This window comes from Mobula birostris, chromosome 1 (assembly GCF_030028105.1).
Source record: "Mobula birostris isolate sMobBir1 chromosome 1, sMobBir1.hap1, whole genome shotgun sequence".
NCBI classification, from domain to species: Eukaryota; Metazoa; Chordata; class Chondrichthyes; order Myliobatiformes; family Myliobatidae; genus Mobula; species Mobula birostris.
The window spans coordinates 158,318,760-158,344,157 of NC_092370.1; the positions used below are offsets into that span (position 1 = coordinate 158,318,760).

The following is a 25,398-nucleotide window of genomic DNA, read 5'->3' on the forward strand; positions in this document are numbered from 1 at the left end:
TTCTGTATTCAAATTTGACCTATCAAAATGAACCTCTTTACACTGTCTGGGTGGAACTCTATCTGCCACTTCTCAGCTCAGTTCTGCATCTTATCAATGTCCCACTGTAACCTCTGACAACCCTTCAGACTATCCACAACACCCCCCAACATTTGTATCATCAGCAAACTTACTAAACCACCCTTCTACTTCCTCATCCAGGTTATTTATAAAAATCACAAAGAGGAGAGGTCTAAGAACAGATCCCTGCGGAACACCACTGGTCACCGTCCTCCATGCAGAATATGAACCATCTACAACCACCCTTTGCCTTCTGTGGGCAAGCCAATTCTGGATCCACAAAGCAAGGTCTCCTTGGATCCCATGCCTCCTTACTTGAGTCTTACATGGGGAACCTTATCAAATACCTTACTGAAATCCATATATACTACATCCACTGCTTTACCTTCATCAATGTATTTTTTTTAATATCCTCAAAGAATTAAATCAGGCTCGTAAGACACAACCTGCCCTTGACAAAGCCATGCTGACTATCCCTAATCAGATTACGTCTCTCCAAATGCTCATAATTCCTGCCATTCAGCATCTTCTCCAACAACTTGCCCACCACTGAAGTGAGACTCACTAGTCTATAATTTCCTGGGTTATCTCTACTCCCTTTATTGAACAAGGAAACATTTGCAAACTTCCAATCCTCTGGAACTTCTCCCGTCCCTATTGATGATGCAAAGATCATTGCTGGAGGCTCAGCAATCTCCTCCCTCGCTTCCCACAGTAGACTTAGCTTTAAGATGAGAGGAGGAAGTTTAAAGGAAATGTGCAGGCTAGGTTCCTCTCCAACCCCCCACAGAGAGGTAGATGCCTAGAATACACTGCCAAGATGGTAGTGGAAGCAGAGACAATAGTGGCTTTAAGAAGCAATTAGACAGACACGACACGTGAACATGCAGAGAATGGAGGAACATGAATCATGTGCAAGCAGATAGGTTCAGGATAGTTTAGCATCATGGTCAGCACGGAGATCGTGCACCAAAGGCCTGTTCCTGTGCTGTACTGTTCTATGTTTTATTATATTTTGTGTTGACATGTTTTGTGTCTTCCATTGCACAGACCAAAGGACTATCATTGGAATACCAAGAATTGATCTTCAGGATTCTCTCCTTCTCCAAACATTGCTAATTTCCTCCTTACATGCTCTGTTATTTCAACATTATGACAATAAACAATGTCTACTCAGCAAACAGTGCCCACATAAGCAAGCTACCAAGATGGAAGGTGCAGTTGACTGGGAATAGAAATGATGGAATTAAGTGGAAAAATGATAACATTTATAAGTCACAATGGACTTCAATTTCAAAGTGAATTTCTAACTCCAATATGCATACTGTCCTCAATCCTCCAAGTGTTCGAGTTGTGGCATCAGGAAGAGATGTCAGAGAAACTACTGGAAAATTGCGGTATACATTTTTTAAAAATTTGGACAGGACACACTGCAGCATGAATTAATGAATGGGAGGATTCAGTATGAGAACCACTCCAGTTCATTGCCTTATTAATTAAGATTTGCAGCATCTCATAGCTACTTGGTGCTGCTATGTTCCAACAGTTCTCAACAATTTTAGATTGTCAAAACTTTAAATTGCTGGATAAAATATATCCTTGTTTTCAAACATTTGAGGAGTAAAGATATAAACTTAATATCTTCCTCTAGGAAAATGAGATCCAAATAATTTAGTTTAAATCTTTCAGAAAAACAATCAAGGATAATTTAATAAAATTAGGGCTCTGACATTAGGCCCAAGGCCATGGACACATATGCAAAACAATAATCTAATGCTTACTTCTACAAAGGAAAGAAGCTTTGACAATCAAACCAAAGATAATCTTGTTCATTTCCATTCTGAATTTAAATATTGTGGACAAAAATGTAGACAAAGCTATCTGCAGACTTTACATTGCCAGCCATGGTTGAGCATTTATCTACATTTCTGCAAAGTAAAGCCAACAAAATGCAATAACTTATGACTGCAATACAATTGTACTTCCAGGAAAATTTCTCAAATGTTAAACTACCACTTATATTTCAACTTACCAATAAATCACAAAGTTAATCATGCCAGATTTAATCGTTGGATAGGAAGCTTTGTGAAGAGCTTGAAACACAGAATCATTCTGGCAGAGGAGATCTTTCACATAATACCCTGATTCTTACACCAGTCTTACTTGAAGTGTTCATAAAGCACAATTACCTTCAATGCATTCAACTGTGTCAGGTACAGTTGAACCTTTTGTTCATGGCAGATTACTTTAGTCCTCTTCACGTAAGTGCTTTTCTTGGTATTCAAGCAAGAACGAAACTGTTGCAACTGAGAAAGAAATTACAATAAACCAATTAAAATATTTTAAAGCCATTTTTGGCTAAGTATTTAACAACCATGCTGTCTCCTTTTGTTGGGGGTTGCGAGGATCGCATCACAAATTTGACTGACTTTGTTAAAGCGATAACATCCAGCTGAACCCAGAGGAGACATAATGGTTAGATTCAACGTGGTGTCCCTGTTCATGAGAGTTCACATTAAGGACACATTGGTCCTCCCATGGTCAAGGTTTGATAAAGCTATCATTGACCTTTTTGAACACACCCTTACATCAACGTACTTCCTTTCTAAGGGAAACTGCTATGAACAAATGGATGACACTTTTATCGTGTGGTCTCACGGACTCCTGGTACTCCAACAGTTGCATGACCATCTGAACAGTATACATCCAAACATTCGATCTATGATGGAGATGGAGAAGAACGGTTGCCTCTTGTTCCTGGACGTTCTAATAAGGTGGAAACCGGACAGTAGCCTCGGATATGGCGACTAGCAGAAACCAACTCACACAGACTTGTACCTCAACAATAGCAGCCATCATCATGCCTCCCAATGTAGAGCAGTTCTTTCTACTTTGATTAACTGTGCGAAAACTATTTTGGATCCGGAGAGTCTCCCCGAGGAAAAAAGACAATTATGCATGACATTCTTACAGAATGGCTACAAGGAGAAGGAAATCAATTGGGTCCTTAAAAGGACCGACAAAAAAAAACGAACAGGAAAGCTTAACAATGAGGAGGAACCTGTCATTATTCCCATCCACTGCTACCAACCTTATAGTTCCCACACCCCGCACTTCCCGTTTCTAGCTCCTACCCAAGATCCACAAACCTGCCTGTCCTGGCGGACCTATTGTCTCAGCTTGCTCCTGCCCCACCAAACTCGTTTCTGCATACCTCGACACGGTTTTATCACCCCTTGTTCAATCCCTTCCGACCTATGTTCGTGAGACTTCTCACGCTCTTAAACTTTTCGATGATTTTAAGTTCCCTGGCCCCCACCGCTTTATTTTCACCATGAATGTCCAGTCCTTATATACTTCCATCCCCCATCAGGAAGGTCTCAAAGCTCTACACTTCTTTTTGGATTCCAGACCTAATCAGTTCCCCTCTACCACCACTCTGCTCCGTATAGCGGAATTAGTCCTTACTCTTAATAATTTCTCCTTTGGCTCCTCCCACTTCCTCCAAACTAAAGGTGTAGCTATGGGCACCCGTATGGGTCCTAGCTATGCCTGCCTTTTTGTTGGCTTTGTGGAACAATCTATGTTCCGTGCCTATTCTGGTATCTGTCCCCCACTTTTCCTTCGCTACATCGATGACTGCATTGGCACTGCTTCCTGCACGCATGCAGAACTCGTTGACTTTATTAACTTTGCCTCCAACTTTCACCCTGCCCTCAAGTTTACCTGGTCCATTTCCAACACCTCCCTCCTCTTTCTAGATCTTTCTGTCTCTGTCTCTGTCTCTGGAGACAGCTTATGCACTGATGTCTACTATAAGCCTACTGACTCTCACAGCTATCTGGACTATTCCTCTTCTCACCCTGTCTCTTGCAAAAACGCCATCCCCTTCTCGCAATTCCTCCGTCTCCGCCGCATCTGCTCTCAGGATGAGGCTTTTCATTCTAGGACGAGGGAGATGTCATCCTTTTTTAAAGAAAGGGGCTTCCCTTCCTCCACTATCAACTCTGCTCTTAAACGCATCTCCCCCATTTCATGTACATCTGCTCTCACTCCATCCTCCCGCCACCCCACTAGGAATAGGGTTCCCCTGGTCCTCACCTACCACCCCACCAGCCTCCGGGTCCAACATATTATTCTCCATAACTTCCGCCACCTCCAACGGGATCCCACCACTAAGCACATCTTTCCCTCCCCCCCCCCCCCGCATTCTGCAGGGATCGCTCCCTGCGCAACTCCCTTTTCCATTCGTCCCCCCCATCCCTCCCCACTGATCTCCCTCCTGGCACTTATCCGTGTAAGCAGAACAAGTGCTACACATGCCCTTACACTCCCTCCCTTACCACCATTCAGGGCCCCAAACAGTCCTTCCAGGTGAGGCAACACTTCACCTGTGAGTCGGCTGGGGTGATGTACTGCGTCCGGTGCTCCCGATGTGGCCTTTTATATATTGGCGAGACCCAACGCAGACTGGGAGACTGCTTTGCTGAACATCTACGCTCTGTCCACCAGAGAAAGCAGGATCTCCCAGTGGCCACACATTTTAATTCCACATCCCATTCCCATTCTGACATGTCTATCCACGACCTCCTCTACTGTAAAGATGAAGCCACACTCAGGTTGGAGGAACAACACCTTATATTCCGTCTGGGTAGCCTCCAACCTGATGGCATGAACATCGACTTCTCTAACTTCCACTAAGGCCCCACCTCCCCCTCGTACCCCATCTGTTACTTATTTTTATGCACACATTCTTTCTCTCACTCTCCTTTTTCTCCCTCTGTCCCTCTGAGTATACCTCTTTCCCATCCTCTGGGTCCACCCCCTCCCCCTTGTCTTTCTTCCCGGACCTCCTGTCCCATGATCCTCTCGTATCCCCTTTTGCCTATCACCTGTCCAGCTCTTGGCTGTATCCCTCCCCTTCCTGTCTTCTCCTATCATTTTGGATCTCCCCCTCCAACTTTCAAATCCCTTACTCACTCTTCCTTCAGTTAGTCCTGACGAAGGGTCTCGGCCTGAAACGTCGACTGCACCTCTTCCTACAGGTGCTGCCTGGCCTGCTGCGTTCACCAGCAACTTTGATGTGTATTACCTGTCATTACTGCCTGTCTTCCCTATATTTCCATAGTTTGTGCAAAGATCCCTAGGATCCAGAAGAAATACCGGATTGATACCATCCACAAATCCGTACAGAAGCTCAAGTCACAGCTTACGCAGGTCAAAGATGATCTGGAACTCAGATCAGCTGGTGTTTACAGGATTCCCTGTGAATGCAGAGCAGCATATATTGGCCAGATGGGATGCACGGTGGAAACTCGCATCAAGGAGCACAGGAGGTGTATCCATTTGGGTTACCTGGAGAAATCGGCAGTAGAGGAACACTGCATTCGCACTGGCCATAGGATTGACTTCAACAGCACCAAACTACTGTGCCATGCCAATGGCTTTTAGGACTGCCTGGTAAAGGAAGCTACTGAAATAAAACTAGAGGAAAAGAATTTCAACAAAGACAAAGGTCTCAGTCTAAATAAGAACTGGAATGATTATAAACAAGGTGGAAGATTGGAAACCTGATGAGATGAGGACTAACCAATCAGAAGGGACGGAATATGGGGACATAAATACCACTGGACTAGACATGCCCAGGCATCATCCCTGAAGAAGATGGCTGAGTTTGTCATCAAAACATGGATTATAATCAATACCTGTACCCGGCTGGAAGCCCAAGAAGAGATTATTTACCAATTTTTTTTTACTGTTATAAACTATTTTCAAGTTCAGCTACAATCATTAGTTTAATCTTCAGCCAAGGTTCTTCTCATGAAGTTTCTTATTAAACAGTTTAAAATACAGCAAAATAATGGAGGGTGCATACCAGACCTAAAATAGACCATCATTCTCAATGACAGAGGACTGCAGGCAGCTATAAACCTGAAAATTAATGCATCTTCTTCAGAAATTAAGACACAGCAACTGCAAATTTTAATTCAGAAAGATCAAACAACTGAACATAGCTAAACTTAACCATTTTCAGACTAATCAATATTTACCTCTTCTTTTGTCATTTGCATCACCTCTTTCAAAAGTGGATAGTTCACTTCTGACAAGAGCTTGTCAAGATCTAACAACTGATCCTTCAGGCTGAAAAGCAAATGGAAAAGACATTGGAGTCATTTAGAGCTGATTTGCTGGACTTTGCAACCCAAGAACCAGAAGCATGCGGATATGAGAGTGAGGGGGTGGGGGGTGGTTGTGAAAGAAGCTTGTAGGAAGGGAAAGGGAGGCAAACATGCTTCACTCTACATCGATGAATCAGCAGTGCAGAGGGTTAGTAGCTTTAAGTTCTTGGAAGTTCTATCCTGACCTGTCATATATAATCAATCACAAGGAAGACACACCAATACCTTTTCTGATAAAATACAAGTTTAAAAAGGGTTGGCATGTTACTGAACATAAATCTACAAATGATCTGTTGAAATTATCTTAACCAGTTCCATCAAATTCTGGTACGGCAATTCCAATGAGCAGAAACACAAGAAGCTACAAAGAGTAGTGAACTCAGCCCAATACATCCCCACTATTGATAGTATCTACATGAGGCACTGCCTTAATGAAATAACATCCAAAGAACCCCCAAGCCATACCATCTTCTGGCAGCTATCATTGGGCAGGAGGTACGGAAGCCTCAAGTCTCACAAGGTTCAAGAACAGCTACTCATTCAGTTCATGAAGCAACCTACACAACCCTAATCACTACCTCAATAGCAACACTATGACCACTTTGCACTATAATGGATTTTACTGCTTTTTCTTAATTGTAATTCTGTTCTTTCTTGTACAATTTATGTAGAAATTCACATTTTGTTTGTGAATGTTGTGTCTCTAAAGATATGTGTGTTTCTGGGTGCCATGCTAGTTAACAACTAGCACTATGCTATTACAGCTCAGGACATTCTGGACCAGTCTGTAGAGTTTGTACATTCTCCCTGTGAATGGCACGGGTTTCTCTGGATGCCCCAGTTTCCTCCCACAGTTCAAAGACAACCCAGTCAATAGGTCATTGTAAATTATCCTGTGACTAGGCTAGTGTGAAATAGGTGTGTTTCTGGGCAGTGAGGTTTGTTGACTGGAAGGGCCTGTCCCTTGCGGAACCTCTAAATAAATAAGTACATGCCTAAAATACTGCTGCAAGTTTTTCATTACACCTGTGCCTACATCAATTTTGAAACTGCATTGTAAAATTAATAATAACTTTCAACACAAGCTCTCAAGTTAATAAAGTATTTTCCAAGAATATAAAATAGAAATAGCTATTATCACAGAAGGCAATTTGTAAGACTTCACCGAGTCATACAGGATAGGAATAGGCCCTTCAGAACATCAGATCTGCATTGGCTGACTACCACCTATAAATATTAATCATCATCTAATCCCTTTTTAACCTCCCCACATTATCAATTCCCCCAAGATACTACTATTCACCTGCCAACTCAAGCCTTTGGGAAGAAACCAGAGCTATTGAAGGACACCCATACAGTCACAGAACATGTCAACTTCACACACATAGCTTTGAAACCAAACCTCTGACACAGTGAGGCAACAACACTGCCTAAACTTTACATACTCATTTATGGCCGCAGAGAGTGCAGAACTATTGTCTTCATAGACTTCCCGTTTTGGTCGGTGAATAAACTTCACAGCCAGCCAATTTTCCAGTCCTGAGGATCTGTCCAATTCAGGCTACCAAGAAATAAAATAATAGAGTTTTATTCAATACAGTGGAAAAAAATCAACTATAGCTCAGAATCAATAATAAACTCAAGTAAAATACGCAGAAGTTTCACAAGTGCTATAGCCTACAAGGCCATTCCAGCTTAAGAATGGGTTCTATTTAAAAAAAAAGTAGATGCCCATGAGAAACTTTGTTAGCAAGTCAGAAAATACACAAAATAATTCAAGGTGGTAATCAAATCGCCACAGTATTGCAATGAATGGTGTTGAGGAGGTCTAATTAACAAACATTTGTTTTCCCCTGCCTCGGCAGAACATTACAAAACTTGGGGGTATACCAGTCAATGGCTGGTTTCAGTGGGCTTGAAGAATCAGTGGAGGTTACATTGTTTAATAAAGTATCATTGCACAAGTAGCAATAATAGTGCTTGCTTGTTGATTTCCATGGCCTCTAGCAGTGAAAGTGGCAGCCTGTGTCTTGAAACAACAATGTTCAATTACCATAAGGTTACATACATATAAATATTTCTTCCCTCCCCAAGACTGGTTCTCATTTGAACTTAAAATTGGGACACATCAGGACCAGTACATTTCAGCCCAATTAAGATCCTGCTCCAGTTAGCCGAAGTTTCATGGAAATAATTAAAAAGGTACAAAAAAGACAAACTACTGTTTAACTGAGTAACAAATTATGTATTTACATGAAATACAGAAATTAGAACACTATCAATACTACTAGAGTACTATAAAAATGTGTATAAGTTCCAAATAGTTATGGATGGAGTCCCAATGGTTATAAACGCTGCCACTTTTTTTGATTGACTGTAAATGAAGAAAATCAGCACAGACACCTAGTAAAGATAATGGACCACCTTCACACAATGCTATCGATGATTACCTCCTTCAAATCTTCATTTTTATTGTAACATTCGAGATGATTGTTGGTACCTTCAGATTCTTCGTAGTTCCTCACTTTAGTAAAGTTGTTTCATTTTCACTCCTGGCCATTTCTGCCATCTCCAGGCCTGAACACTTGAAACCGCAGTGAGTACAACAGTTCTGAATTGTTTACTGCTCATTTCTCGCCAACTATCAGTGACAAAAATCACTGATTTTTGAATATAATCAAAGGCCATTGACACTATTTTAAAACTGTTCAATCTAAGCACATAGTGTCTAACGGCCACACAAGTGCACACACCCAACACTAGTTAGAAACTGCCCTGCAGTAGTCTCCTGCCTCAGTTATGCTGCATAATGTTCCAAATAAACGGAGGTAATCCTGGTTATTTTCTCAATTTTTTTCCAAATAAGTGGATGCTCCAATTAACTGATTAGGATTAACTGGAATCCACAAATCAGGCATCCATAACTGAGGAGGATCTGCATTCTCCAAGCAATTCCCTCAACCCCCAGCAAATGTCTACGAATTCAAAGAGTTACCATACACTTAACAGTGCCTGCTGTAAGATCAAAGCTCCATTTCCATTGTTGTCTGTAAGGAGTTTGTAAGTTCACCGCATAACCGTGTGGATTTCCTCCCACATTCCAAAGACGAATATACAGTTAGGGTTAGTGAGCTTTATGCATGCTATTTTGCGCCTGAAGCATCGTGATACTGATGGGCTGCCCAGCCCAAACCTCACCTCACTGATTTGACTTGACGCCACAAAGGACACATTTTACTGTATGTTTCAATGTACATGTAACAAATAAAACGAATAAAGCTAATCTTTAGAAGCAATTCTACAGCAAATTAAATGGATGCTTAATCTGTCATCTTCTCCACCTCTCATTTTTCTCTCTGATACCATCATTGCCATTTTATCTATAGGTGTAACTATAACTACAGTATATAAGCCATTGAAACTACCAAGTTTAAATTAGGATTTATCACCTCCATGGTATAATGGTGTGCGAATAAAAGTGTCAATTCAAAAGTGTTAATAAAAGTTTCTAATACCATCAGTCCCAGAATATTGTGGGTTCAAGTTTCACTCTAGAAAATAGAATGTAATACAAGCTGTTGCTCCAGTATAACAATAAGAAAATGCTATACAATTTCAATGAATTAAGAAAATAATGAAAAAACATTTCTCCATAGTAGTTGGCTCCATTGTATTGGCAATAAATATTCTAAGGTACTTAAACAAGGAATTGTCAGATTGAATGTAACATGAAAATACAATTTAAAATATTGTGCAATACTTAAATTCAATTTTGAGAAGGAATCATCATCATTTTGCGCTATGACAAGAGACGTAGGCAATCATGGTGTGATCATGATCACAGAATGCATATGTGATAGCTTTCTTGAACAGCACGTTACTGAACCTACAAGGGAACATGCTATCTTGAATCCGGTCCTGTGAAATGAGGCAGAAATTAGCAATTTTGTAGTTAGGGATCCTCTTGGAAAGAGTGATCACAGTATGATTGAGTGTCTCATACAAATGGAGGGTGCAATAGTTTGATTTAAAACTAGTGTATTATGCCTAAATAAGGGAGACTACAACGGGATGAGGCAGAAGTCAGATAGGGTACACTGGGAACACAGGCAATATGGTGGGATGGTTGAGGAACAGTGGAAGACTTTCAAAGAGATTTTTCACGGTGCTCAACAAAAGTATATTCCAGTTAAAAGCAAGGACAGCAAGGGTGGGAGAGCGGCCATGGATAACTAAGGAAATAAAGGAAGGCATCAAACTAAAAGCTCATGCATACAAAGTTGCTGAGAGTAGTGGGAAACTGGAAGATTGGGAAAACTTTAAAAAGCTACAATGAAGCACTAAGTGAACAATAATGAAAGGGAAAATAGATTATGAAAATAAACTAGCACATAATCTAAAAACTGATGGTTAAATTTTTTATTATTACATTAAACGGAAAAGGGTGACTAAAGTGAACATAGGTCCCTTAGAGCAGGGGTCCCCAACCTTTTTCGCACCGCTGACCGGCTTAATATTGATGATATTCTTGCAGACTGGCCGACAGGGTGGGGGGAGGTGTTCAAGTTCAACAGTGCGTGACAGGGAATGAGGAAAGGTGCAGCTGACTCATATTGTTTCATATCGCCAAATCATATCGTTTCCTCGTGGCCCAGTAGCACATCTTTGCGGACCGGTACTGGTCCGCGGCCCGGTGGTTGGGGACCACTGCCTTCGAGGATACGAAGGGGGAATTGACACTGGGTAACAAGGAAATGGTTGAGGCTTTGAATGACTATTTTGTATTGGTCTTCATGGTGGAGGACACATCTAACATGCCAAAGAGAGATAATATGGATGCGATGGGAGGCGAGGCCCTCGATATAATAGCTATCGCTAAAGAGGTAGTGCTGAGCAAACTTGTGGACCTAAAGATAGACAAGTCCCCTGGTCCTGATGGAATATATCCCTGGGTATTGAAAGAAATGGCTGAAGTTATACTTGAGGCTTTCTCTGGACTCTGGGCAGGTTCCGGCGGATTTCTAGAAGCCGAAAGTTATGCTACTGCTCAAAAAAGGATGTACGCAAAGGCAAGTAACTATAGGCCGGTTACTTTAACATCTGTAGTTGGGAAAATGCTTGAATCTATCATTAAAGAAATAGCGAGACATCTGGAAAGAAATGGATGCATCATGCAGACGCAGCATGGATTCAGCAAAGGCAGGTCCTGTTTGACAAACTTACTGGAGCTTTTTGAGGATATAACAAGCGCAGTTGATAGAGGGGAACAGATGGGCGTTATTTACTTGGATTTCCAGAAGGTGCTCAATAAGGTGCCACATAAAGACTTATCCATAAGATAAGGATGCATAAAGTTGATGTATTAGCATATATAGAGGATTGGTTAACCAATAGAAAGCAGAGAGTTAGGATGCATGGATGTTTCTTTGGTTGGCAATCAGTGATGAGTGGTGTGCCACAGGGGTCGGTGCTGGGGCTACAACTGTTCACAATATACATTAACGATCTGGAAAAGGGGACCAAGTGTCATGTATCTAAGATTGCTGATGACACTGAATTGAGTGGAAAAGCAAATTGTGCAGAGGATATGGAGAGTCTGCAGAGAGATATAGATAGGTTAAGTGAGTGAGCAAGGGTCTGGCAGATGGAGTACAATGTTGATAAATGCGAGGTCATCCACTTTGGAAGGAAAAATGGAAGATCAGATTATTATTTAAATGGTAAAAGATTGCAGCATGCTGCTGGGCAGAAGGACTTAGGAGTGCTTGTGCATGAATCACAAAAGGTTGGTTTACAGGTGTAGCAGACCATCAAGACGACAAATGGAATATTGGCCTTCAATGCTAGAGGGATTGAATTTAAGGGCAGAAAGGCTATGCTGCAACTGTACAGGGTAATTGTGAGGCCACACCTGGAGTACTGCGTGCAGTTCTGGTCTCCTTACTTGACGAAGGATATACTGGCTTGGAGGTGCTACAGAAGAGGTTCACCAGGTTAATTCCAGAGATGAGGGTGTTAGACTATGAGGAGAGATTGAGAAGCCTGGGACTGTACTCACTGGCATTCAGAAGAATGAGTGGAGAGCTTATATAATCATACAAAATTATGAAAGGGTTAGATAAGATAGAGGCAGGAAAACTGTTCCCACCGGTAGGTGAGATTAGAACTAGGGGATATAGCCTCAAGATTTAGGGGAGTAGATTTAGGACAGAGATAAGGAGGAACTGCTTTTCTCAAAGAGTAGGGAATCTGTGGAATTCTGTGCCCAATGAAGCAGTGGAGCTCACCACAGTAAATATACTTATTTAAAACAAGGTTGAATAAATTTTTGCGCGTGGCCAAGTGGTTAAGGCATCGGTCTAGTGATCTGAAGGACGCTAGTTCGAGCCTCAGCTGAGGCAGCGTGTTGTGTCCTTGAGCAAGGCACTTAACCACACATTGCTCTGCGATGACACCGATGCCAAGCTGTATTGGCCCTAGTGCCCTTCCCTTGGACAACATCGGTGGCGTGGGGAGGGGAGACTTGCAGCATGGGTAACTGTCGGTCTTCCATACAATCTTGCCCAAGCCTGCACCCTGGAAACCTTCCAAGGCGCAAATCCATGGTCTCACGAGACTAACAGATGCCTAAAATAAAAATAAAAAAAGAATAGATTTTTGCATAATAGGGGAATTAAGCGTGATGGGAAAAGACAGGTAGGTGGTGACGAGTCCATGGCCAGATCAGCCGTGATCTTATTGAATGACAGAGCAGGCTCGATGGGCCACATGGCCTACTCCTATTTCCTATGTTCTTATGGTGTTTTGACCATGATTGTTCTTTGAAATATTTTTTCCCCCCCAGAAGTGGTTTGCCATTGCCTTCTTCTGGGCAGTGTCTTTACAAGACAGGTGACCCACCCATATCAATACACTTCAGAGATTGGCTGCCTGGCATCAGTGATTGCATAACAAAGATGTGGTATGGACCAGCTGCTGATACAACAATCCACCACCTGCTCCCATGGCTTCAATGACCCTGATCAAGGTGGGGGTTGGGGGGGGGCGCTATGCTAAACAGCTCCAAATTTTCATTCCATTGATAAACCTACTATGGGTGACGTGATAGAGATACGCTGCTACCAAAGGAAGTGCAAGTATTCCTCCTCTCTGCCAGATCGCAGGTCATCCTTGGGCAAAGTGTAGCACCTGCTTCACCCCACCCGCCCAACCCTGAGATTAGGGTTACCTGAAGCCATGGGAATAGGTGGTAGATGGTTGTATGAGCAGCTGAAGGCTGCGATGCCAAACCACTTTGTAGAAAAATCTGCCAAAGACAATCATAGTCATGGAAAGACCTTGAATGCCCATGTCATACAACGTGGCACATAACATACGAACAACAAATCTACTGCATTAACATTTTAGCTGCAGTATACATGAATAAAATGTGCCATCAATAGAAAATAGCATGTCCGTTTCTCAATGCCAATTGACTGATTAGCATACCAAGTAAACACCATGCTTCATCTACTGTTTTCACTTTCACATCGGGTGTTACAGAGAGAACTTCATTTTATCTCTCATGTGGGTATTGAGCACCGAAATGCACTGCTCAGATTTGAATTTAGTACCCTAGTTCCCTTATCAAAACTATAAGCTTGGATGCAAAAAAAAACAGAAAGGTCTTACAACCTCCAATTAGTTGTAAAATTTAACAGTGAGCATGTTTCAAACTCAGTACATGATATAAAAGGTCTTAAAATACATAAATAAATAGTATTTCAGTGGGTAACATTTTAGTTGTGAAAAACATCCCTGGGGATACATTCAAAACATTTCTGCAGGATCTGTTAAAGGAAATGAAAATCTGTAGCTGTACTCTTACGTTGACTTGCAGCTCACTCTGGCGAGACTTCTGTGGACGTGTTTGAACTTTCAAGAATTTGAAGAATTCCCGGACTGTGATCTCACCATCCATCAATTTCTACAAGGGAAAGTATATCATATAAAAATATCCTGGATTTGAAGCCATATTTGTTTATTGCATGTATTATACTGCTTAAGCATTTAAGTGCAAAATATAAAAGCTGGGGGAAGAAAAAAAAGCAAACAAATTACTCATGGCTTCAATCAGAAAGTTATTTTATTCTGTTGAAAAGGAGCAAGTTATAAAGCATATGTACTACCTTCCTGGCTGCCATAGGTGTGATTTTTGTTAATCAATAGAAATCTAAAGCTTAAGAAAATTTTAACATAGCTTAACACAAAGGTTATACACTATTGTGTATGCCCAGAAGAAATGAATCTCAAGCTAGCATTTAGTAACATATACATACTTTGATAATAAATTCACTTCGAACTTTCAACATAAGAGATGAACAAACATTCAAGTCTCTGTTTAAATTACTACATTTGAAATCACAGACAAAACAATAAAATGACCATACCTTATGCAACTCTGACTCCTCCAAGATCACAAGGGATGCATTTAAGTTGCATTTTGGAGCTGAAAAAAAAAATTAAAAGTTGTACAAGGTTTCAAAATGTCAAATCTCTATGAACTATCATTAGTTCATGTCCATTTAAAAGTCGATCATCCTTATTTCCAGCTATCTCACCCTACATCTGGGCACTATGCAAATGGTGATGACACATGAAGAGCATTTACATTATTATTTATTAAATCTGTCTGATTTGATTCACAAACCATATGCTATAAGAACACAAAATACTAAGCCCCATTTTGAACTATTTTGTCTGACTTCACCTTCAATAAACTGCAAGCCTCAGTGGCTACATATCTTTGAGGTACAGATTTTGAAATATTCTCAACCAGAAATTCCTCATTTTCTCAGCTTAAATTGCTGTCCGATGTACCTAACTGTGGGTTCCACAGTCAGGACAAATCCTTGCCTACTTGGCCCACCAAGTCCCTCCAGACTCCATCAAGTTTCAAAAAGATCACTTCTCTTTCTTCTGAACTCCAAAGAATGAGAACGATTCTTTTTGTCTTCACCCCAGGAATCTATCTGATTAAACAAGTGCCATACACACCTTAATCCACTAGAATTAATATGGGTAGTTATGAGGCTGTATCAGTAGGTAATGATCATCTTTTTTTAGGCATGCTTACAATTGTTTCATGCCTTGTACCAAGTTAAAGGAATCTGATAGTGCACCATCAGGTGTGGAAAGTAAAGAAAAAAATCAGTGCTTCAGGTAAATGAGATTTAATTAGTTATCTCTTAAAGGTAAAATCAAAGTGAAAGAGATGCATTTTATAAATAGAAAAACTAAAATTATATTGTTCTCAGTCTTTAACTGATAAATGAAATAACAGAATCAGTGTCCTGTGAATCCTTTAAAATTTAAAGGGCAGCCAGGCATTCAGTCTCATTTTGAACTGCATCAGAAAGTAGCTGTTCAACCAACAGTTTTTTAAAAAAAAATCATAAATATCTCGTTAGCCGGGATCAGACTAACAAATCAAAATTGCCGTGCATGAATACAGCACCATTCCCTTGATGAATGAATGAAAACCAGCAGGTAGGATCAAGCAAGGGTTGAAAACAGTTGTGCTACAAATTAATCCAAGTACTTTGTTCTAAAAGTCAGGAACATGGCAGCACTCCCAAGCCTGAATGCACAGGTAGGTGAAGCTCTGTGCAGTATCTCTAAACAAAAATAAATGTTTCATGCCATAACCCACACGACACATTTCCCCATTGCAAAAAGAATTAAATGTTAATCATAACTTACTGATTGTATGAGCAGAAGTACCATCACCTTTGGTTGAATCCAAGGAACTGTTGCTATCCAGGCTCTTTGTTGTCAGACTCAGCAAGTTCTCTTCCACTGTTTCATGCCCTACTCCTTCCCACTGCACAGCAGGTGTAATTTTGACCTATGTTAAAAATACCTTGAAAATTATATGAAATGCCACTTCCATGTCAGAGCCAATAATTCTATAAATATATAGAAATATTAAATCCATAAATTAGGAAATTATCTATTGATTTGAAATATTTAGTTGAATGAGCTTGACAATATGAGAATGCTCACAATCAAGTGATTTCATTTTTTTTATATAAAGTGTAATTTGTTCTTCAAAGCACCCACCACTAATTTCTTTCATTTGGAACTTTGATTAAATATAGCCAAAAACAAGTGAATGTTGGTGAAAATAAGTTATTCAAAGCAAATCTAGTGTTGTGGTGAACCTCGTTGAAATAAAGCAGACTCCAATGTACTACATCACAAATCCACATGCAATTTCTCGTGGGCAAGAGAAAGGGAACATCAATGGATACTACTTGTTGTAGTGAGCAGCATAATGGAATACACACGTGCATCTTTGTTTGTTTGCAGAGAATCAGGACATCAGGATTCAACAAACACTCTAAGTAGTCAAAGGGTCATTACATTCTAAATATCAATTCATTAAAGTCACTTCATACTGGATCTACCATTTTCATTTTTTTTTTAAAAAAGTATTTGGAAGGAAAATGTATATACTTTGTCCAAAAGCCAAAATTTCACTATACAGGATATTGCTTGGCTTTATTTATAACACTGTTCACATAGAATTACAGTTGAGGCTATATTTAATTCCAAACTTTTGTTGATAATATGACAACCACCATAATCAAGTGTATTGTGGTTAAAATCTTCAGAGACAATAGACTTAAAATCAAGTTTTAGTTCAGAGTTTGAACTCTCTTCCTTTAACCCAATTCCTTAACGGAAAATTATGAGAACAAGTACTCTACTATATCATAGAAACATTCACAACTGCTTTGGTTGCACATTCTTTTTCATTTACCTCTTTTCTAGAAGCATCAGTGCCCTTGCATTCCAATGTTTTTCTTTTGTTGTATACATTTCCATTTTCTTCTTCACTCCAAACTCGTTTCTGGCAAGGCCTTTGTTCCACTGTTGAAATTTTTGAGCATAAAAGAACCTGGTCTGTCGCATTGATACCTTGTTCAGGAGCAGAAAAAGTTTCTCTATACTGCTGTTCATGGAGAGAGCACCCTCCACTGGACTTCAAACAGAGAGAGGGATTCAAAAAATCCAACTTTCTGCTTTCTACTTCATCACAATCATTCACCTGCATTTTATGCTGTCCATCCAACTGTTCCTGGGAGTTTCCAGAAGGTTCAAGTATTTCTGAGCTTTCAAGACCTTCTGATTTGGCCGTTGTATTTAGAAGTGAATCAGGGCAGTGATATTCTGCTGATGATTTTACTACATTCTGATGACTTGAATGCACAGTTCTACATAGATTTCTTCTGCTAGGCAATTTAGGAAGGAAGGCACTAAGAGAGATTTGAGATGCAAGTGGGTCCTTAACAAATGGGCTTTGTTTTGGTAAACAAGTCCTTACATCAAATGTTTGACAATCAACAGGGTTGTTGCCATCTATTGGAGGCTTTTCTAATGGAGAGTCAGGAGTTATATCGGGTATGTAATTCATTTTCTGAAGAGATGACACGTTAGATATATCTGACTTTATGGATGCATTACATTCCAAATAGTTATTTGTTGTACTTACAGATTCAGTTCTTGTCCCATGAGCATTACCTTCAGTAACCTGAAACTGAATAAATGCTTCAGAATCTGCCTCCTTGGTCTGATCAATTATTGCTCTCTCCTGGACTTCAAGGTTACTTTTGTGTGTTAGAGTAGCATCAGAAGAACTCTCTATGCAGAGCTCGACTCCTTTCAGATTCCTTTTTTCATGAGGTCCAGTTATGCACTTTAAATTAGCTTCCAAATTTCTTTGAATGCTACTACTAGCATGATCCATTTGATTACTAAACTGTTGTTGCTCTGTGACAAGCTTTAGCTGAGTAACTTTGTGTTTACCATATTCATCATGCCTCCCATGAATAAGCACAATGTCTTTTTCTTTAATAGCTGCTGCTTGTTCAGAAACCACGGTATTTGTACTGGAACATGATGATAAGATAGACCCAACAGCATTCAAATCAGAGGTTATTTTTGCAGAACAAAGTGCTCTATTTGAAATTGCCTCACAGTTTTCACTATCAATATTAGCTGTATAGCTTTTGGTCATGTCCATATCATCTGCTTCTGAAAATATTGTGGTCCTATCACCAGGAAAAGAACTAGCTGAACATGTTTTTAATTTTATAGCTGGACCAAGACATCCACCTTCAATTGCAACTGTATGACTTCTGGTCATATCCATATCATTTGGTTCTGAGACTACCACAGTGTCACCACCAGGAAAGGATGAACTGGAACTAACAGCACAATTTACAGTTGCCTCAAAATTCATACTGTCCACCACAGCTACAGGGCTTGGAGGTATACCATCATCATTCAATTGTAAAAATAAATTAGACTTGGAATTGGGAAGACACGCCAGGGTATTACTGTGACTGGAGGTCATTTTCTGGTAGCCAAAAGTTTGGTTGCCATTCATTTTAAAATTTCCATTCTCAATTGCAACTGTATGATTTTTTGTAGTGTCCATATCATTTGCTTCTGAAAACACCACAGTCCTATCACTAGTCAAGGATACACTTGACCCAACTGGGCAATCTGGCACTCTCCCAACACTTCCATTGTCAATTGTAACTGTGTGGCTTTTGGTTATATCCATATCATTTGCCTCTGAAAATACTACAGTTTTTTCATTGGGTAATGATGCCAAGATGGATCCAAGAGTACTCAACCTAGAGCTCTTCCTTGTTGACTGTAATGCTTTGTTTGAAATTTGTCCTAGATTGTCACTTTCAATTGCAACTGTATGACTCTGTGTAATGTCCATATCATTTGCTTCTGAAAACACCACAGTCCTATCACTAGCAAAGGGTGCACTTAACTCAACTGTGCTATCTGGCACTCTCCCAATGCTTCCACTGTCAATTGTAACTGTGTGGCTTTTGGTTATATCCATATCGTTTGCCTCTGAAAATACTACAGTTTTTTCATTGGGTAACGATGCCACGATGGATCCAAGAGTACTCAATCTGGAACTTTTCCTTGTTGACTGCAATGCTTCGTTTGAAATTTGTCCTAGGTTGTCACTTTCAATTGCAATTGTATGACTCTGTGTAATGTCCATATCATTTGCTTCTGAAAACACCACAGTTCTATCACTAGCAAAGGGTTCATTCGACCCAACTGTGCTATCTGGCACTCTCCCAATACTTCCACTGTCAATTGTAACTGTGTGGCTTTTGGTTATATCCATATCGTTTGCCTCTGAAAATACTACAGTTTTTTCATTGGGTAACAATGCCACGATGGATCCAAGAGTACTCAATCTGGAACTCTTCCTTGTTGACTGCAATGCTTTGTTTGAAATTTGTCCCAGATTGTCACTTTCAATTGCAACTGTATGACTCTGTGTAATGTCCATATCATTTGCTTCTGAAAACACCACAGTCCTATCACTAGCAAAGGGTGCATTTAACTCAACTGTGAAATCTGGCACTCTCCCAACACTTCCACTGTCAATTGTAACTGTGTGGCTTTTGGTTATATCCATATCATTTGCCTCCGAAAACATAACGGTATTTTCATTGGGTAATGATGCCATTTTCAATCCAGCAGTAAACAAACTGAAACTCTTCCTTGATGACTGCAATGCTTTGTTTGAAATTTGACTAAGATTGTCACTTTCAATTGCAACTATATGGCTTTTTGTAATGTCCATATCATTTGCTTCTGAAAACACCACAGTTCTATCATTAGCCAAGGATGCATTTGATCCAACTGTGCAATCTGGCACTTTCCAAACACTTCCACCATCAATTGTAACTGTGTGGCTTTTGGTTATATCCATGTCATTTGCCTCTGAAAACATAACGGTATTTTCATTGGGTAATAATGCCATTTTCGATCCAGGAGTAAACAAACTGATACTCTTCCTTGTTGACTGTAATGCTTTGTTTGAAAATTGTTGTGGATCATCACTTTCAATTGCAACTGTATGACTCTGTGTAATATCCATATCATTTGCTTCTGAAAACACCATGGTCTTATCATGAATAAAAGATGCATTTGAACCAACTTTGCAATTTGACACTTGCCCAAACATTGCACCGTCAATAGAAACTGTGTGGCTTTTAGTTATATCCATGTCATTTTCATTGGAAAACATCTGAGTTTCTGTCAGATTCTCCTGATGAATACCCAAAGACCTAGACATCAATTTTGTTGTATCCTGTGCCTTACTCTTCTCAATTTTTCTAGAAGATTCATAACCAGTGACTGCAAGTTCATCATGGATACATGACGGCAACATTGATCTCTTATTTATGTTAGATGTGGCAACTGTTAGCTGATCTTGATTTGTTTGGTGATCTGTCTTCACATTAATGGGTACAGTAACACTTCCTGTCACAGCAATATGATCTACTCCAGAAAGCACAACAGCCTTACGTTGAGGAAGGGAAGAATCAAGTGATCCATTATTTCCTAGTTTCACTGAGTTATTAGGTTCCTTTAATGAATGAAATCCATCACATTTTCCCATGACAAAATGGTTAATAGAAATAGTATGGCTTTTGGTGATCTCCATATCATTATCATGCTCTAGAAACAATATAGTTTTATTTGCATCTAAGCTGTTGATAGTGTGGTTTTGCAACATTGAATTATTTGTTTCACAATTTGAAGTTACGCCCAAGTCTGTTGGTTTAAATTTCTGTTCCTCATAAGTGGAGGGCATGAACATCATCTTATTTTCATCTGCCTCAGTGGGTTTTATGCTGTTTAAGAATGATTTAAAATTAATTGTCTTTTGATGTTTGGGAGCTACATTTTGTTCCACAGAACTAAAGAACATATTGGAAACTTTCTCTTCTCTGTCATTACTTGAATTTCTATATGCAGGCTTTCTAGAATCAAGCCCAGCCAAGAAAGATTTGAAGTCAATTTTTTTTTGAAATTCAGAAGTTGGGGCTGTTTCTTCACTTTCCCTTCGCACTTCAAGCCCAGAGATGGGGAAGATTTGATGCTCACTGACAGTTTCAATAGTTTCGCAGGGCTGTTTAAAAAAGGAAAGTTAAACACATTCAATATCATAAAGATCGGATTGCATTCTAGTCATCTCCTACTTTAAGAATAAAAATGGAGCCGAATAACAATTACTAAAAATGTGCTTGCTTACGAACCTGCTGCTTTCTATAATTTCAGCAGAACAGATAGTGGCCTTACAAATAAATTACTGGAAAATTCAGCCACAAAAAAGGTTATTTGTCATTAAACTGAATGCAAAACAAAGCCTTACTTTCCAAAACTTACCTCTAATTGTTGCAGAGGAGTTCGGAGAGGTGCATGAAGCAGTGCATCCATACCTTTGAAATGGCAGAAGTTGAAATCAATACTGCATTATCCCTTAATAGGTATGCCAGTTTGTTAACTCATATGTTTTATCTACTTTTTTTTAAAAAAGCAAAATCATTCACAGAATATAGCTTCTGCTTCACCCTTGAATTGAAATACATGCTTGGGAATCCATAAGCAATTAAGAAGAAACCACTTTGGTAGATCCCGGTGCCATATTGGGTAGATGAGGAAAGGATGGCATATCAGTGTGATCGAGGAACGGTCGCAGCAGGAGGAGGAGCGAAAGGCTCGGGAGATCACTGAGTGCTGGGAAGCAGCTCAGGTGAGTGTGCTTTAAAAAGGAGCATGGAGGGCAACTGAAGGGTTAAACAGAGTGTTGATTAGAGGGGGTGAGTACTTGAGATAATTGGCAGAAACAAATAAAACGAGGGGTAACTGAAGAGGAGTGGCCAGTGTGTGAGTGGCTCAGGGTAGGAGTAGAGCTTTGAGGGCTTTGGCTCGAGAGGCTTCGGTAAGCAGAGGCTGAGGATGAGCTTGCTCCCAATGAGGTAAGGCCGGGTAAATTCCTTCAATTAATTTAATTAACTTAGGAGTAGGTAATGGAGGCAGCAATTAGGGCAGTCGAGTGCTCCATGTGCAGTATGTGGGAAGGCAGGGACAGCACAATTGTCCCTGATGACTACACCTGCAAAAGGTGCATCCAGCTGCAGCTCCTGACAAACCGAGTTAGGGACCTGGAGCTGGATGAACTTCAGATCATTCGGGAGGCAGAAGCAGAAATAGACAGGAGCTTCAGGGAGATAGTCACCCCTAAAAGTCAGGAGGCAGGAAGCTGGGTGACTGTCAGGAAAGGGAAGGGGAGTAGACAGAATGAGCGGAGCACCCCTGTAGCCGTTCCCATCAACAATAAGTATATCATTTTGGATACTGTTGGTGGGGACGACCTACCAGGGACAAGTTGTAGTGGTCACATCTCTGGCACCGGACCCTCAGCTCAGAAAGGAAGGAGGGAAAAGAGAAGAGCAGTAGTGATAGGGGATTCGATAGTTAGGGGGACAGATAAGAGGTTCTGTGGGAGAGATCGAGAATCCCGGATGGTCTGTTGCCTCCCTGGTGCCAGAGTCTGCGATATCTCGGATCGAATTCTCGGTATTCTCAGGAGGGAGGGTGAGCAGCCAGATGTCATGGTCCATGTAGGGACCAATGACATGGATAGGAAGGAGGAGGAGGTCCTGCAAAGAGAGTTTAGGGAGTTAGGTACGAAGATGAAGGACAGGACCTCCAGGGTTATAATCTCAGGATTGCTACCTGTGCCACGTGCTAGTGAGGCTAGCAATAGAAAGATAATGCAGCTAAATACATGGCCAAGGAGATGGTGCAGGAGGGAGGGCTTCATGTTTCTGGACAATTGGACTTTGTTCCAGGGAAGGTGGGACCAGTTCCGATGGGACGGGTTGCACCTGAACTAGTTCTGCTCAGGGGGGTTTAAACTAGATTTGCAGGGGGAGGGGAACCAGAGTGTTAGAGCAGATAGTGAGGTGGAGGAGGATAAAGGTCATGTGAGGACTGCAAGTATAGACAGTAATCAAAGGTTTGTACATGATAGGAATGTTCTCAGGTGCACCAATTTCAATGCAAGGAGTATTGAAGGTAAGGCAGATGAGCTTAGAGCGTGGATTGACACGTGGGATTGCGACATTATTGCTATTAGTGAGACTTGGTTGCAGGAGGGACAGGACTGGCAGCTTAATGTTCCGGGGTTCCGTTGTTTCCAACATGACAGAGGGGGAGGGATGAAAGGGGGAGGAGTGGCATTACTAGTCAGGGAAAATATCACAGCTGTGCATAGACAGGACAGCCCGGAGGGCTTGTCTACAGAAGCCATATGGGTGGAGCTCAGGAACCGGAAAGGCGCAACCACATTAATAGGGTTGTATTATGGACTGCCCAATAGTCAGAGAGAATTAGAGGAGCAAATCTGTAGAGAGATAGCAGACCAATGTAAGAAACAGTAAATTGTAATAGTAAGGATATTGCCTGGGACTCCCACACTGTGAAAGGGTTAGATGGTGTAGAGTTTGTCAAATGTGTTCAGGAAAGTTTTCAAAATCAATATATAGAGGTACCAACAAGAGAGGAAGCAATACTTGATCTCCTATTAGGGAACCAGACAGGTCAGGTGACAGAAGTACGTGAAGGAAAACATTTTGGGTCCAGTGACCATAATGTTGTTAGTTTCAAGTTAATTATGGATAAGGATAGGTCTGGTCCTCGAGTTAAGGTTCTAAATTGGAGAAGGGCCAATTTTGAGGAAATGAGAAAGGATCTAGGAATAGTGGATTGGGATGAGTTGTTTTCTGGCAAGGATGTGTTCAGTATATGGAAGGCATTCAAAGGCGAAATTTTGAGAGTGCAGAGTTTGCATGTTCCTGCCAGGATTAAAGGCAAAGTTAACAGGCATAGGGAACCTTGGTTTTCAAGGGATATTGGTGATCTGCTTAAGAAAAAGAGAGAGGTGTATAGCAGGTATAGGCAACAAGGAACAAATGAGGTACTTCAAGAGTATAGAAAATGTAAGAAAATACTAAAGAAGGAAATCAGGAAGGCAAAAAGGAAACATGAGGTTGCTTTGGCAGATAATGTGAAGGTAAACCCGAAAGGTTTCTACAAGTATATTAAGAGTAAAAGGATAGTAAGGGACAAAATTGGTCCCCTAGAAGATCAGAGTGGTTGTCTATGCATGGAGCCTGACAAGATGGGGGAGATCTTAAACAATTTTTTTGCATCAGTATTTACTCAGGAAACTGGCATAGCGTATATGGAAGGAAGGGAAACAAGCAGTAGTGTCATGGAACATGTGGAGATTAAAGAGGAGGTGCTTGCTGCCTCACGGCGAATAAAGGTAGATAAATCCCCTGGGCCTGACATGATATCTCCTCAGACCTTGAGAGAGACTAGTGTAGAAGTTGCAGGGGCCCTGGCAGAAATATTTTAAATGTCCTTAGTCACGGGTATGGTGCCGAAGGATTGGAGGGTAGCTCATGTTGTTCCGTTGTTTAAAAAAGGCTCCAAAAGTAAACCAGGTAATTACAGGCCAGTGAGCCTGACATCAGTAAATTATTGGAAGGTGTTCTGAGAGATCGGATATACAAGTGTTTGGACAGCCAAGGGCTGATAAGGATAGTCAGCATGGCTTTGTGCTTGGTAGATTGTGTTTAGTGAATCTTGTAGAATTTTTCAAGGAGGTTACCAAGAAAGTAGACGAAGGAAGGGCTGTGGATGTTATCTACATGGACTTTAGTAAGGCCTTTGACAAGGTTCCACATGGGAGGTTAGTTCAGAAGATTCAGACACTAGGTATCCATGGAGAGGTTGTAAACTGGATTCAAGATTGGCCGTGTGGGAGAAGACAGAGAGGTAGTGCATAATTGCTTATCAGACTGGAGGCCTGTGACTAGTGGTGTGCCTCAGGGATCTGTGCTGGGACCATTGTTGTTTGTTGTCTATATCAATGATCTAGATAATAATGTGGTAAATTGGATCAACAAGTTTGCTGATGACACTAAGATTGGAGGCATTGTGGACAGCAAGGAAGGCTTTCAATGCTTGCAGAGGGATCTGGACCAACTGGAAAAATGGGCCAGAAAATGGCAGATGGAATTTAATGCAGACAAGTGCGAGGTGTTACATTTTGGAAGGACAAATCAAGGTAGGACATACACAGTAAATGGTAGGGCACTGAGGAGTGCGGAGGAACAAAGGGATCTGGGAGTTCAGATACATAATTCCCTGAAAGTGGCATCACAGGTAGACAGGGTTGTAAAGAAGGCTTTTGGCATCCAGGCATTCA

The 25,398-nt window shown here is 40.8% G+C and overlaps 2 protein-coding genes across 2 annotated transcripts in view; one reads left to right on the forward strand and one right to left on the reverse strand.

Annotated features, from left to right (window-relative positions):
* Positions 1-25,398, reverse strand: part of knl1 (kinetochore scaffold 1) — a 76,088-nt gene that overhangs the window by 29,960 nt on the left and 20,730 nt on the right. Inside the window, exons 9-16 of the mRNA XM_072264842.1 lie at positions 21,504-21,556; positions 17,044-21,246; positions 15,981-16,125; positions 14,669-14,727; positions 14,107-14,205; positions 7,685-7,800; positions 6,111-6,201; positions 2,250-2,366 (exon numbers count right to left, since the gene is read on the reverse strand). Coding sequence (XP_072120943.1) covers positions 2,250-2,366; positions 6,111-6,201; positions 7,685-7,800; positions 14,107-14,205; positions 14,669-14,727; positions 15,981-16,125; positions 17,044-21,246; positions 21,504-21,556 — 4,883 coding nt within the window. The remainder of the gene's footprint in view (positions 1-2,249; positions 2,367-6,110; positions 6,202-7,684; positions 7,801-14,106; positions 14,206-14,668; positions 14,728-15,980; positions 16,126-17,043; positions 21,247-21,503; positions 21,557-25,398) is intronic.
* knstrn (kinetochore localized astrin (SPAG5) binding protein) overlaps positions 21,849-25,398 on the forward strand; it is a 37,522-nt gene continuing 33,972 nt past the window's right edge. Inside the window, exon 1 of the mRNA XM_072264865.1 lies at positions 21,849-21,870. The gene's annotated coding sequence lies outside the window, so the exon portion shown is untranslated. The remainder of the gene's footprint in view (positions 21,871-25,398) is intronic.